Source organism: Drosophila miranda, chromosome 3 (assembly GCF_003369915.1).
Source record: "Drosophila miranda strain MSH22 chromosome 3, D.miranda_PacBio2.1, whole genome shotgun sequence".
Lineage (NCBI taxonomy): Eukaryota > Metazoa > Arthropoda > Insecta > Diptera > Drosophilidae > Drosophila > Drosophila miranda.
The window spans coordinates 13,190,468-13,203,904 of record NC_046676.1 but is presented as its reverse complement, the minus strand read 5'-3'; the positions used below and the strand labels follow the sequence as shown (position 1 = coordinate 13,203,904).

General features: G+C 47.7%; 8 protein-coding genes across 8 annotated transcripts; 4 read left to right on the top strand and 4 right to left on the bottom strand.

The window, feature by feature from the left end:
• The first annotated feature begins 43 nt into the window (after window positions 1-43).
• Window positions 44-1,700, top strand: LOC108159793 (transmembrane protein 39A). Its single transcript, XM_017293355.2, has 4 exons — window positions 44-422; window positions 484-716; window positions 783-1,344; window positions 1,405-1,700. The coding sequence occupies exons 1-4, from the start codon at window positions 153-155 to the stop codon at window positions 1,669-1,671; spliced, it is 1,332 nt and encodes a 443-aa protein (XP_017148844.1). The 5' UTR covers window positions 44-152; the 3' UTR covers window positions 1,672-1,700.
• LOC108159791 (probable cysteine--tRNA ligase, mitochondrial) lies at window positions 1,650-3,565 on the bottom strand. The gene is made up of 2 exons (XM_017293354.2): window positions 3,457-3,565; window positions 1,650-3,398 (listed from the first exon to the last, which is right to left on the bottom strand). The coding sequence occupies exons 1-2, from the start codon at window positions 3,465-3,467 to the stop codon at window positions 1,739-1,741; spliced, it is 1,671 nt and encodes a 556-aa protein (XP_017148843.1). The 5' UTR covers window positions 3,468-3,565; the 3' UTR covers window positions 1,650-1,738.
• Window positions 3,566-3,598: 33 nt separating this feature from the next.
• LOC117188203 (GDP-fucose protein O-fucosyltransferase 1) lies at window positions 3,599-5,096 on the top strand. Its single transcript, XM_033391689.1, has 2 exons — window positions 3,599-3,750; window positions 3,815-5,096. Exons 1-2 carry the CDS (start codon window positions 3,633-3,635, stop codon window positions 4,903-4,905), a joined length of 1,209 nt encoding a protein of 402 aa, XP_033247580.1. The 5' UTR covers window positions 3,599-3,632; the 3' UTR covers window positions 4,906-5,096.
• On the bottom strand, window positions 5,011-6,603 carry LOC108159795 (eukaryotic translation initiation factor 3 subunit M). Its single transcript, XM_017293357.2, has 3 exons — window positions 6,459-6,603; window positions 6,158-6,337; window positions 5,011-6,102 (listed from the first exon to the last, which is right to left on the bottom strand). The coding sequence occupies exons 1-3, from the start codon at window positions 6,501-6,503 to the stop codon at window positions 5,164-5,166; spliced, it is 1,164 nt and encodes a 387-aa protein (XP_017148846.1). The 5' UTR covers window positions 6,504-6,603; the 3' UTR covers window positions 5,011-5,163.
• Window positions 6,604-6,883: 280 nt separating this feature from the next.
• Window positions 6,884-7,893, top strand: LOC108160504 (DNA excision repair protein ERCC-1). Its single transcript, XM_017294544.2, has 2 exons — window positions 6,884-7,511; window positions 7,588-7,893. The coding sequence occupies exons 1-2, from the start codon at window positions 6,918-6,920 to the stop codon at window positions 7,774-7,776; spliced, it is 783 nt and encodes a 260-aa protein (XP_017150033.1). The 5' UTR covers window positions 6,884-6,917; the 3' UTR covers window positions 7,777-7,893.
• Window positions 7,815-9,040, bottom strand: LOC108160503 (probable cytosolic iron-sulfur protein assembly protein Ciao1). Its single transcript, XM_017294543.2, has one exon. The coding sequence runs from the start codon at window positions 8,947-8,949 to the stop codon at window positions 7,942-7,944; it is 1,008 nt and encodes a 335-aa protein (XP_017150032.1). The 5' UTR covers window positions 8,950-9,040; the 3' UTR covers window positions 7,815-7,941.
• A 716-nt stretch (window positions 9,041-9,756) lies between these two features.
• Window positions 9,757-11,853, top strand: LOC108158600. The gene has a single exon (XM_017291062.2). It carries the CDS (start codon window positions 9,854-9,856, stop codon window positions 11,648-11,650), a length of 1,797 nt encoding a protein of 598 aa, XP_017146551.1. The 5' UTR covers window positions 9,757-9,853; the 3' UTR covers window positions 11,651-11,853.
• LOC108158602 (transmembrane protein 177) lies at window positions 11,835-13,052 on the bottom strand. Its single transcript, XM_017291064.2, has 3 exons — window positions 12,779-13,052; window positions 12,260-12,716; window positions 11,835-12,203 (listed from the first exon to the last, which is right to left on the bottom strand). The coding sequence occupies exons 1-3, from the start codon at window positions 12,949-12,951 to the stop codon at window positions 11,859-11,861; spliced, it is 975 nt and encodes a 324-aa protein (XP_017146553.1). The 5' UTR covers window positions 12,952-13,052; the 3' UTR covers window positions 11,835-11,858.
• Between the last annotated feature and the right edge of the window lie 385 nt (window positions 13,053-13,437).

Below are 13,437 nucleotides of genomic sequence, written 5' to 3'. Positions count from 1 at the left end.
CACCACTGAGACCATCAGCTGATTGGCGATTTGTGTTTAACAGCACTGTTACTAGTACATTTTGTTGTTTTCCAGCCGCACAAAACCATAGAATACTTGAAATTGTTTAAATGTAGTTGCAAGTCCTAGGGAACACAATTGGCTAACTTAAAATGGCTTATGAAGAGCGCAGCAGTGACGGCAGCAGCTCCAGCGAAGCCCAGGACGTCTACGCGAACATGATTGGCGGCAAAACGCCACCGGCCCAGACGCCGGGCAGCACCATGCCCAAACATGTACCATTTCCGGAACACTCCACCACATCCGAGTGGCTAAGCGAGCTGATAATGTGTGCTTTTACTATGGGAGCAGCCATTGTGCAGTTCATAAACATATATCGCACAAACTGGTGGCTGTCCCAAAGTCACACAAGGCACATGGTGGTTGGTTTCGCCAATGTTTTACATGCATAGATGTCTATAGAACCTTTGCTTTTTCTTCCAGAACATAGAGCTAATTGATCCGTATTTACGATATCTGATACTCATACTCAATACGCGAAGGCTGGTATACTGTGTTCTGCTGGCCAAAGTGAAGGCAAACGAGAAGACGCAACATATAATACGCACGGCCATCAAGTACACATTTGGTGGCTTGGTGCAGCTGGGCTTGGGCTTGTGTGCTCTGAAACTGTATCAGAAGCACAGCTACGTATTGCTGCTCTTCTTGACCTATCCGTAAGCATTCCTAAAATTCGTATCTGATCCGTAAATGATATCACAATGGAGTCTACCTCTCCACAGAGTGATCATCTATCTGCTCATCTTTGGCTTCCAACTGGAGCCATTTCTGCGCACCCGCTTCGAGCTGCCCGGTGTCTACATAAACGACATGCCTGTCCACAGCTGCACTACCAACGCCGTACGCATTCGCGAGGAGATCGAGACGCTGCGGCACGACTTCAACAAACGGTTCAAACAGCTCATATTCACCTCAATGCTCAATGCCTACTACAGCGGTCTGGTGCCATGTTGTCTGGCCGTGAACGTCAACTACAACGTGATGCGGGCCGCACAGCATTGCATCATTGTGTGCCTGGGGGCGTTTAGTTTATGCGCCGCATATCTATATCCCGCCAGGTACAGCGACATTTTGCACAGAGCCACCTTGCACTTGGGCTGCTGGCAGCGAATCGACCGGGACCCGGCGCCATCGCAACTAATTGTGGCCGCTAGTGCGTTCACCTGGTCGAAATTTACGGCCTACGGTCATGGCATTGTGGTTAAGCACAACGGAGGACTCTATCGCAGCCTGGGACTGGTGACGGTGGCCACACCCGGAAATGCCAGCCATGTGCGCTTCTATGTGAGTGTGGACCGAGACACCCACCCATGGACTACATATTCTGATAATCTCTCTCCACAGAAACTATTCCACAATCCCACTGTCATTTACTCGACGCTTGCCACTCTGCAGGCAGCCATATTGCTGGTGGAGATCGCCTCTCTCAGTCCGGCCACCATCGAGTGGCACTTTGTGCTGTCCATCAGCTTTGTGGCATTCACCAGCATGGGAGCATTCTTCAAGCTAGTCCGAGACTATCTCATAACCAAGGATCTGTACAAGGCTGAGCATGGCAGCACCCCACCCGAACGACCATTCAAACTGAGTCTCAGATCTGAATTTATGTAATAATAACCATGACGTAGACAACACTCTCATTTCCATTTTGGTTTTCATTTGGCACAGCCAAATGCTTTCACTGTTTGCTTTCACTGGCGGCGGCTCGTGAAGCGTAGACCCAAGAGCTGCCTTCTTTATGGTCACGTATTTGGATTCCATGCTGTTCCAGCAGGTTGCGCAGCTCGTCGCATGCGGCCAACAGGGGAATGTTCTTCTGCTGCCCGGATATTGCTTCTCGTCGCAGTTTTCCGCGTATGGCCAGGATGTCCGCTATCAAAAGAGCGGGGTCCAAAGCCCCACCCGCAGTCGGTAAAGATATCTCCTGTGAAAGGCTCTCCGTCTCGGCCAGTTTGGTAATGCCAAAAGTTAGCATGGCCCGGTTTATGTAGTTGCCGGCTGCCGTCAGGAGATCCAGGCAATAGGCTGGTTCTTCCTCGGCATCCACTTGCTGCTCATTTATGCAGCGACTTATGCTAGTCATCTGATCGATCAGCACGCTGACGCCACGCGCCGTATCGAAGTCATCACGCAGGCTGCTGTCGAACTCGGTTACCATGTGGGCGATCTGTGCCTTGAGGGCCCCCTCATCCAGCTTCCGAATCGGCTTGAGGAACTGCGTATAGGCACTGAGATCCGCCTGAAAGTTCTTGAAACGCTGCAGCGTCTGACGGGCGGTCAGCATCAACTGCTCGCTATAGGGCATGGCGTTACGGTAGTTGGACAACAGACAGGCCATTCTAAACTCGTCGGAGGTGTAGCTCTGAAGCATCTCGCTGATGGATATGGTATTGCCCAGGGATTTTGACATTTTCTGCTCGTCCCCCGCTATGTGCAGCTGGCCCGTGTGCATCCAGTAGGTTACCCATTGGTCGGTCTGGTAGCGGACACAGCATTGCGCCTCCTCATTCTCGTGATGGGGGAACCTCAGGTCCAGGCCGCCAGCATGAAAATCCAGTTTGTGGCCGAAAAAGAGTCCGGCAATGGCACTGCATTCAATGTGCCAGCCGGGGCGACCCTCTCCACCCCAAGGAGCCGCCCAACTGGGCTCATCAGCCTCCTTCTTGGCCTTCCAAAGAGCAAAGTCCGCACTGTTGTGCTTAAACAGATCCGATTTCTCTTCGGTGCTCATGCCCAGCCTCTGCAGTTTGCCGTAGTGTGGGTACTTGGACACGTCAAAGTACACAGAATTGTCCTCCGTCACGTAGGCATTCGAATCGTTGATGAGCTCTTCTATGAATTGCACAATCGCCGGCATGTTGCTTGTGACGTGGGTGCGTATGTCCGGTGGCTGGACGTTGAGACGCAGCATGTCCTGTTTAAACTCGGCTTCATAGGTACGGGCCATTCCCAGCCAATCGCAGCCGGAATCGCGGGCTTTCCTAATGATTTTGTCGTCCACATCTGTAATATTCATGGCAGTGACGAGATTTATATTGAAATAGTTCCGTAGAATGCGTTGAATGATGTCCACCTTCACATAGGTGCTGGCATGGCCTAGATGGGCAGAGTCGTAGACTGTTGGGCCGCATGTGTACCAGGTGACCATGTTCGGGTTACGTAGTATAAGGGGAACTTTCCGGCGCATTCCATTGTTGTAGACTCTTATGTCCGTATGCTGGCCCATGGGCTTGTGCCAGTGGTACGGCGGCGGCTCTGTGGGGCTCTCGCTGAAGTTTCGTCGGCAGGACTGAAAGTTCCGCCAGGACCAGGGTCTGAGGAGCACCTCTTTGCTGTAACTGCGAAGACACTGAGGTATTAGTATTGGCCAACTGGCAGGGTAGCTATCTTACTTACTGACTCAACATGTTTCTGTTCGACCCAATATTTTACAAATTTTAAATATCTAAATGAATTTTTAACAATAACAACAATTGACTGGATTGACGAAGGTTGCCAGACCATGTCAATACAGTCGCTTAGCGCGTGGAGCTGCCACCCAGTCTGAATTGGATGAAGACGAAGCCGGCAGAATGCAGTGGCTTAAATTAAAGTTCCCTTTTATTTATTTAATTTGCACTGTAACAGCCGCAGCATGGGCCAATTTGGAGCGCGACCCCAACGGCTATCTCACCTACTGTCCCTGCATGGGTAAGTCTGGCGTTGGATCTTTGTTGGATATGTATTCAAGTACAGTATTGATACTCCCCCTTAGGGCGCTTTGGCAACCAAGCTGACCATTTTCTCGGCTCATTGGCCTTTGCTAAGGGTCTGAATCGCACCCTTATCCTACCACCATGGGTGGAGTATCGCAAGGGTGAAATGCGCTCCCGACAGGTGCCCTTCAATACGTACTTTGACGTGGAGCCGCTCAAGGATTACCATCGGGTCATACTGATGTCGGACTTTATGTGGCATCTGGCGGACGACATCTGGCCGGAATCGGAGCGTGTGTCCTTCTGCTACATGGAGCGCAAGAGCCTACAGCAGGAGAAAAACAATCCGGACCAGCCCAACTGCCATGCCAAGGATGGAAATCCGTTTGGCCCTTTCTGGGACACCTACAACATTGACTTTGTCAAGTCGGAGTTCTATGGACCGCTGCACTTTGATGTGCACCACAGCTCCATGGCAACCAAGTGGCAAAGCAAATACCCAGCCGACTCCTGGCCAGTTCTGGCCTTTACAGGCGCCCCAGCCAGCTTCCCCGTCCAGTTGGAAAACCGTGAGCTACAGAAGCATATGCAATGGAGTGCCAAGTACAGGGACGCTGCTAGGGACTTTATCCGGAAAGTACTGCCCCGGGGAGCTTTCGTGGGCATCCACCTGCGCAATGGCATCGACTGGGTGAGGGCCTGTGAGCACGTCAAGGATAGCCAGCATCTGTTCGCGTCGCCCCAGTGCCTGGGCTACAAGAACGAGCGCGGATCTCTCTATCCCGAGCTCTGCATGCAGACCAAGGAATCGATAGTGCGACAGCTAAAGAGGACCATCAAAAATGTGCGCCAGACGCAGCCCAACAATGAGATCAAATCCGTATTTGTTGCATCCGATGCTAATCACATGATCGGAGAGCTAAATGCGGCGCTCAGCCGCATGGGCATCTCCGTGCACAGGCTGCCCGAAGATGATCCTTATTTAGATTTGGCCATTTTGGGGCAATCGAATCATTTTATTGGAAACTGTATCTCATCGTATAGCGCATTTGTGAAACGTGAGAGGGACTCTCACGGCTTTCCATCCTACTTTTGGTCCTTCCCCAAGGAGAAGGACCGCCAGCAGTCCAAGGCGCATGAGGAGCTATAAATCTCCTGGAGAAATCTCAGCTTAAACGCAATCCAGACAGACGAGGACCTACTGTAGTGATAAGCTAGAAAAGTAATCCAATCCACGCATTTAACGAGAAATGGCTTTTACGCTCGATTTACTTAGAAATTTATTCAAGCTTTCTACGCATTCTTGAAAATAATTTAGTTTGTAATTCAAACGCCCCGAAATATTTGTTTTTTCTTGGCCAATCATTTCGATTATGTTTCATTTTTATGTACCATTTATGACGGCTGCCTAGTTTATCAGCTTTTGTGTGCGGGCCAGATCCAATTGCGCGGATGAAACATTTGTGAGACCATCACGGACTGAGCTCAGGTTCTCCTTCCAGGCCTGCAGTAAGCCCCGCAGCTGTTGCCATTGCGGTGCGCCAAATGTACGATGCATGGTCGATGAAATGTGTACCTTGCGGTTGGCCTGATCCAAGCGAGCACGCACCAGTTTCGTCTTGAGCACCTGGATGACGAAGGGTTCCACTTCATCTTCGGTGATTTGCAGCTCCTTGGTCAGGGTATCGAAGGTCATTTCTGGATTGCTCTCGGCCAACTGCATGAACGTCAGCAGGCGCATCTTCTTCATGTTCTGTTCGTGGTTTAGTCCCTGAGAGTTGACAAACTCCTTGTGATCCTCGTAGAACTGAACGTACGATGGCAATTTGTCAGAGACAAAAATGGAAAGCAAATCGTGGATGAGATCGCCCTCCAAGAAGCGCACTGGCTTCAACGCTAGCAACGGATCCAGCAGGAATGTATTGGGATCGGCCAGGGCGGTGACAATGCACTTCATGGCATCCTCGCGTGCCACACAGGCATTGTCAGCCGTATATGTGCCCAGCAGCTCAATCATTACCTTGGAAGAGAGCTCCATGTTAGTATCCTTGGTGACATCATGGAGCAGACGGTACAACTTCTGCATTTGTTCAGAGGATGGCGGGCAATTGGTAAACTGAGTTTTTAGCTGATCCACTCCAGTGAAGACTTCCAAAACCTGTTCGCATTGCTTGGCCACCTGCACCAGATGGTAGTAGACATGGTAGCGCAAGGGTGAGGCCGTGTCCAGATTGTTGAACAGACGCCACAGCGACTGCAAGCACACCTTGCCCAGCGGCTGGTTCGGCGCCTTGGTCATCTTTTCGCAGTACGCCAACACAATGTTCTCTCCGCGGTCCAGGGGGATCTACAAATCAGACGTAATTATAAACTGCATCTTGAATTCTCTGATGCTTACTCACCGTTATCATTATGGACACTATGCTATTGAGGATGCCATCGATCTGAGAAGGCTCTCCATCTTTGAAGCAAACATCGCAGACGCCAATGATTTTGTGCAAATCATCTTCAACGCCTTTGTTGGATTTCTCCGATGAGATTTCGGCTCCCAACTTCTTGAAATACTTGCGCAGCTCTTGCACCTATTGCGAATTTGTTTAAATATTAGCTTCAAGTTTGTTTTGCACCCTTTCAGGACAACATAACCTCAAATTCGGTTTAGTCCGTCGAAAACGGGACACATAGCTGTCACTCAAACTTTACCTGCTCGTCCAAGGAGAGGTCAATAAAAACCGGATGCGAAGTCATATTTCTAATAATTGTATTCCAATTTATTGAATCAAATCTTGTTGAAAATAACACGCACGCACACACTTCGGTGCTATGACAGTCGAAAAAGGAAAGAGAGCTAACAGTGATGCCAAAGTGGCGTTATTCTAGCTGCTTTCGGTCTGCAGGCCAGCGCCAGCAGATATTAAGAATATAACGCAAACAAGTTATAACTTTTCCAGCATCAATTCGAAAATCTTCAAATAGAAGATCTTCTACATCTAATTGAATTTTAAATGTATGGTTCCAAGTCAAAGATATATGAAATTTTTTTTTCTACGTAGCTTCTTTTTCATAAGCAAAAACAGCCAAACAATGACAGAGCTGCCAGATGGCACTAAAAACAGTGCCGGAAAACGTAATACAATTTTCCGGCTGTTTTAGAAGGATAGAATGGATGATTTCGACGACGATTCTTTTAATGATGTTTTGGGCTCCATGGAAATGCCCACATCGCCCAAGAAGCCTAAGGTGCAGCCCAGTACCAGCCAGCCCGTTCCCGCTGCGACATCAACCGCTAATAGCAGCAACAACACTTCCGCTTCAATAACAGCCGCCAAGCCGGCTTCAAATCCTCACAGCGTCCTTGTCCACAGCAAGCAGCGAGGCAATCCAATACTAAAATCTATACAGAACGTACCTCTGGAATTTCGCGATGACATTGTACCCGACTATGTTGTGGGCCGCACTTCCTGCATCCTTTTCCTATCGCTCAAGTACCACAATCTCAATCCAGATTACATTTGTCAGCGACTGAAGGCTCTGGGCAAGATGTACGAGCTACGTGTCTTGCTGGTCCAAGTAGACACTCCGGAGCCGCACAACGCTCTTAAAAGCTTGACTCGGATATCACTGCTAGCAGATCTTACCATGATGCTGGCCTGGAATGCAGAGGAGGCTGGCAAAATAATTGAAACCTACAAGCAGTTTGAAAAGCGACCACCTGACTTGATAATGGAACGAGTAGAATCGAATCCTCATCAAAAGGTGCAGTACAACAATGTTATCAAATATGTATACTCCTAAATATGCTCATAATATTAATAATGATTATTGATCTTAGCTGGTGGCCGCTCTGACCAACATTAAGCCTGTAAACAAAACGGATGCCGTCACGCTTCTTCAGACTTTTGGTAACCTGGGAAATGTGATCACTGCCAGTGAGGAGAGACTGTCACAGGTGATGGGTCTGGGGCCCCGTAAGGCCAAAAGGTTGTTTAAAACCCTGCAGGAACCCTTTCTTAACAAGTAGTATTTGAGATTATTTAAGAGAAAAAGCCTAGAGGAGCATTTATTAGTTCAAGATTATCTGTAATTTAAATACTTTTATTTCTTATTAAGAAGAAACTTTATTCGTATAAAAATCAAACTACTCTTTGCTTAAACACTTATAACCTACAACACATTGATCGGATTGCTAATCAGCCACCTTCCATATCTTGATGGTGCCGTCATCGCTGCAGGAGATCAATTGTCCGGCTACAGCAGGGTTCCACTCCACCGCGTTGACGTCCTGCTCATGAGCAGTCTCCTCTGCGGTGAGTTGCTCGAATGTTGGTTCATCTCGCTTGGAGTCGCTGGTCTCCTTAAATATCCGAATTCCATCATCACCACAGCCGGTGGCAATCAAACCCGTCAGCTTGCACCAGGACACATCATAGATGGCTCTCGAGTGCTGACCAGACAAGGTGCAGACACACTTCCAAACGGATTGTTTATCTGGCGTGGCTATGCCAGCATCGTTGCCCGGATGGTAGGCTCTCCAAATCTTGAGCGTGTTGTCATCGCTGCAGGAGACCAACCGGTCGCCCTCGGCGTCAAAGTCAATGCTCCAAACTGTGCTCGTGTGCGAGGACAATGTGGCGGTGCAATCCCAGTCGCTGTCCAACTGGCTCTCGGCAAACATTTTAATGGTATTATCATATGAGGCGGATGCCAAAATATCCTTCGTCGGGTGCCACACCACACGCTTGACATCCTGTGTGTGAGCATTTAGTACGGCGGCGCATTCAAACTCATCATCACCTGCCACTTCCCAGATCCAGACAGACTTGTCCCGGGAGCAAGTGGCCAATAGTCCACCGGACCTCGACCAACTAACACTCTTCACCTCGTTCTCGTGACCCTCCAGCGTAGCATTGCATTCGAATTCCCCAGAGGACTTTGACCAAATCGCTGTAGTTGCATCAAAGCTGGCCGAGGCCAAATACTGACCGCACGGGGACCAGCGTATCTCGCGTATGGTGCGCTTGTGTCCGTCCGAGAGAATGGTTTTCGTGCTCCAAGTATTCCCCGACAAAGACCATACGCGTATGGCTTTGTCTTCGCCACAAGAAGCGAAGACGTTCCCCTTCGGATGCCAGGCCACACCCCAAATCCGTCCCTTGTGTCCTTGTAGGGTGTGCTCCAGAATTAAACGTCCCATGCTTGCAATAACTAATTTCAACTTGATCTTTCACGGAGTTTTTGATAAAAAAAGCGCATGTGGTAAGAAGAAGAAAGTCAGTCATCAACAGCTGATTTTCTAGTGCTGCCGAACAACACTGACTTTTGGCGGGGGTGGGAGTGCGCAGTTCTGCCAGATTTTGAGAGTCACCTTAAGATAGTTTGAAGAACAAAATAAGCTAAAATAAGCTAAAAAGTAATAAACAAAATAGCTTAAAAATAAGCTAACCATAAAAACACATCAAAATAATGGTTAATTGAATTTTATTGATATTTTTTTACAATTTTCAATTAAACTAATGACATGATTTCATCCACTTCATTATGCTATGGCCAGCAGAGTAAAAACAAACTGCAGCCTCCTGCTCCTCTGTTTTTGAGTACTTTCTACCTAAAAGTATTTTTTTAGTTTGCCATGCTTGCATTGTACGAAATATGTTTTTTTGCGACAGCATGCTGCCGTAATTCGCATAACTTGGCCCCAATTTTGACTTGTTGACTTACAAAAACAGCAGTATGATTTTGTGGGGTCAGAAGGCACATTGCGTAACCACTTCTTAAATTCATTTTTGTACGTAATGTAAATTAACAAATATTACAATACAATAAAAAAAAAAAACAAATTGTTTCGTACTATTTTTTGGAGCCAAAATAAGCTAAATGAAATTTGAAATAGGTCAGATTTCAAGCTATAAGCATATCAATTATTTTTCAAGCTATTTGGTTTTAAAATAAGCAAAATCTAGCTTAAAATAAGCTAAAATGGCAGGACTGGGGGTGGGTGCTGCAAGAGTTACATTCCGCATTCCGTTACGTTACCCAGCACCAGTGGAGAAATTTGTGTATCCTGTATTTTCCTGTTTTGCTAATTAAATGATGATAAAATGAACGGCTTAATCGTATTTAACAGCGGCAACGATGTTGTCTATCAAAAACTGAACGCTCCACTGACCCAGAAAATCTGCGATGTGGCCGTCAAACAAGGTCTGCTGGAGTCTGCCCCCGATCCCAGTTGTCCGATTAACAATAACATCCTGGTGCAAATCTTCAGCCCCATCATCAGCTCGCAAAAGATAATGCAATGCCAGTTTGACAACGCGTACTCCAGCTTCCAGTGCGAAAAGGGATTCAATTTGGTTTTTGGGGAACTTTTGGGATTTACCTTCCTGAAGATTGGACACATGCCAGTCGACACGCTGACGCGACAGATGGGCGTAGCAATCACTCTATCGCGCTATTGCTATGGAGCGAACATCTTTGGGGCCCAGGCAGGGCAACAGGAGCTGCTGACGCAGTGCCTCGAGTGCTACGAAACATTGCTTTCACAGGAAGAGCAGGCATATTTAATCGAGGCCATACCCAAGCTGGTGATCAACAAGGAACTAAAGAGAACAATTCACTTGACACTTGATGCTACGCTGGAGCAGCTGCGCCAGGACGGACTACCCCGGGCCCATGTCCTGCTGATGGTCTCCAACAAACTGGTAGCCGCCAATAGAACCAAACACGCAGTGCTGCTGGCTGCATCTGATCTTCTTTTTCTGAGCATTTTGTCACGGGCGCTTGAGTCTCTGAATTCTCCATCGCAAAGTTCTGTGCCGGTCTTTCTGCAAGGCGCTTCCCACGACGAGAACTCTGGATGTGTACCCACCATTGTGCACATTTCCCGCTTGCATGGCAACCAGGTGCTCCTCCAGGTCATCGAGTACGCGAATATGCCGCTAACCAGTTGCATCTACGACTGCTTCTTTGTGGTGCAAAAAATCAATACAGTGCACCAACAGGGAGACTCGGACGCTTTGAAGCCAGCCTTTGAAAATTTGGAGCCCTTTATTGTACAAACTTTTGCTGCTCTGAAGCGGCATTTGAAACAGACGTGTGGCGACTTGAATGAATTGGAGAGCTGCATTAAAAAGTTTACTGCGAAATGGGAAAATCTTCGCAAAATGTACATGGAGTACTTTAAAAACTTTGAGCGGGAGCTGCTTGTGAGGATTGAGTCGAACGTGCCCTCGTTTATAGAGGAGCTAAAACAGCTCTTCACACTGGCCTCGTGCGATAGCTCAAGCGCGCACCTGGATCACCTATACGAGTTTGGCTGTCTCGTCGAGGCCAAGTTGCTAGAATTTGCAGAGTTTCTGGCTGTAAAGGCTACACGGAATATATCGATTGATGCTTACTTGGAGGATTTTCCCGGCCTGGTTCACTTTATGTACGTTAATCGCAGCAGCGGACAAATGTTGGGCCCCGATCTCCGACCGAATCAGCTGGTTACGAAAACAAAACTATGGAATATGGTAGAGTTTGCCCGAAGGTATCTCAAGAAGGGCCAGACTACAGTCATGTGGAAGGACAAAGTCTTTCACTACTCGTACTTCCTCTGGTTCGAGGATCAGTCGGGCGGCGTCCTCAGCCCAACTCTGGACCTTCAGCACCATTTTCTTGCATCAGCTGCTTCCAGTGGCAGTACCGCAAAGGCGCCATCCGAGCCTGGAGCCCTCTCGGTGGACTATTACTTTGATCTGGCTGAGCTCTGCTTCCCTAAGCTGGCGCCTGGCAAGGTCCGGGTATACGAGTTGTTCTGCATCCATCTGGGACTGGTCACAGCCACCTGCGCTGTAGAGCATGCCCGACGTTTGGTGGCCACTATCAGCGATGTGGTAGGGGAGGAGACATTTTAAATCTATATGAATATGCATGTTACGTTAGAAAGCTTAATTTTCCATAATACCATTCCAGCGGTCGGGCGCATGAATCTAGTCAATTTATGGGACATATGCAATGTGAAACGTCAAAAGGACAGCTCTCCACTGTTATAAATTATTCCATTTAAATGTTAAATGCATAAAACTAAATTATAAATCGTTCAAAGTGTAACAAAAAATATGTTTATTGGGACTCGGCCGGTGGCTGCTGGGCTTGCGCCTTTTGCAGCTCTTTCAACTTTTCCAAGAAAAAGGACTTGCGTGCCGTCAACGGCATGGATTTCTGACGCAGCATATAATTCTCATTGCCCAAGGCGGTGTAGGTGTTATCTCCAATGAGTTCCCTCAACGCAATGTTCTTCTTCAAATGCTTATCATAGAAGCTGGCCCCTGAGGCCACAAATTGCGGCCCCAAGGTGGCCAGCTTCTTGTCAATCTCAGCATCCGTGGACACCTGATTAAAGTCTTTCATGAACGTCCAACTGCCGACGCCGAAGAGACCCAGTATGGAGTAGAGGACAAAGCGGACCTGAGAAGAAAAAAGCCAAATGATTACACAAATCTCTCGTCCACCCAAGTACTTACGCTGCCATGGCGGGCAAACAGATTAAGGCGCAGGTTTAGATAATGCCCAATGGTGTACACCATGAGAAAGCTGACGGTGGGGAATATCGAGTTAAGCAGCACACGATACGTTTGCAACTGGAGGATGGCCTTGCTCAGGCCAAACACCTGCTCATCTTCGGTCAAAACAATAGCTTGTTCCAGCAGCTTTCCGCTGGGAGAGCTCCAATTAATTTGCTTGTCCCTAAAGCGGATATCAGGCCGCTTTATCTCTGCGGGACTGTCGTAAGCGTAGTTCACAGGTATGCCCAGAGCGGACCCGAATCGGAATTTCGTGGTCCCAGCTTGAAACAGATCGAAGCCGAACACGGTGAAGGGTTTGACGAACTTGCGCTCAAAGGGTTCCACCTGCAGTTTATCCAGCGCTTGTTCCAGGCGTTTCTTTACTGCTTCAGGCACGGGCCTTTCCACGCCATGTCTGAAATAAAGCGTCAGAAATCATAAGATTGGCTTCTTAAAACCAGCCATTTTCTCACCTACTGGTAGCATTGCACGAAATCGCGGTAATATTTCAGTCCAAATGTGTGGGGGAGGAAGTTTCCAACAAATAGGCCAATAGTCGTGGCGCCCGCTGTGTAAAAGACTAGTCTGCGTCCAGGTTCAGTCTTGAAGTAGGCAAAGAAGCCACCAGCAGATTTCGGTGCTATATGCATATCTTATCTTTTTTATGTATATTGGATCAGCGGAACTTTTTCATTGATATTCGGTAAAAAAAATTGATCAAAACAACATTTTTGAACATTGAATAATCACCTTAACCCTCTTAGCGCACCATTAAAAACCCTATATTTATCAGCTGAACAACTTGAGGTAAGCCGCAGAAAGCAATAATGATTACCTAAACAAAATTAACATGCCAACTTAAATCAACCAAATTATTCAATCAAAGTAATATTTGCCGCCATTTACCTCAAGTCGTTGAACTGTTTAAATACAGGGGGCTTAAGTGGGTCAAGTTCAGACGGCCACTTTGGTGCTCTCTCTGCGACGCAAAAATGAGTCGTAATATTTAGTGGGCTATAAAAAGGGTATGGAAAACAGGCACAAAAAACAAAGGCGACTTGGAAGGTTCGTACGAACCTTACCTCGAGTGTGAGGACAATATACCTTGAGGACATAAAGCCGATATTGTCTGCCAT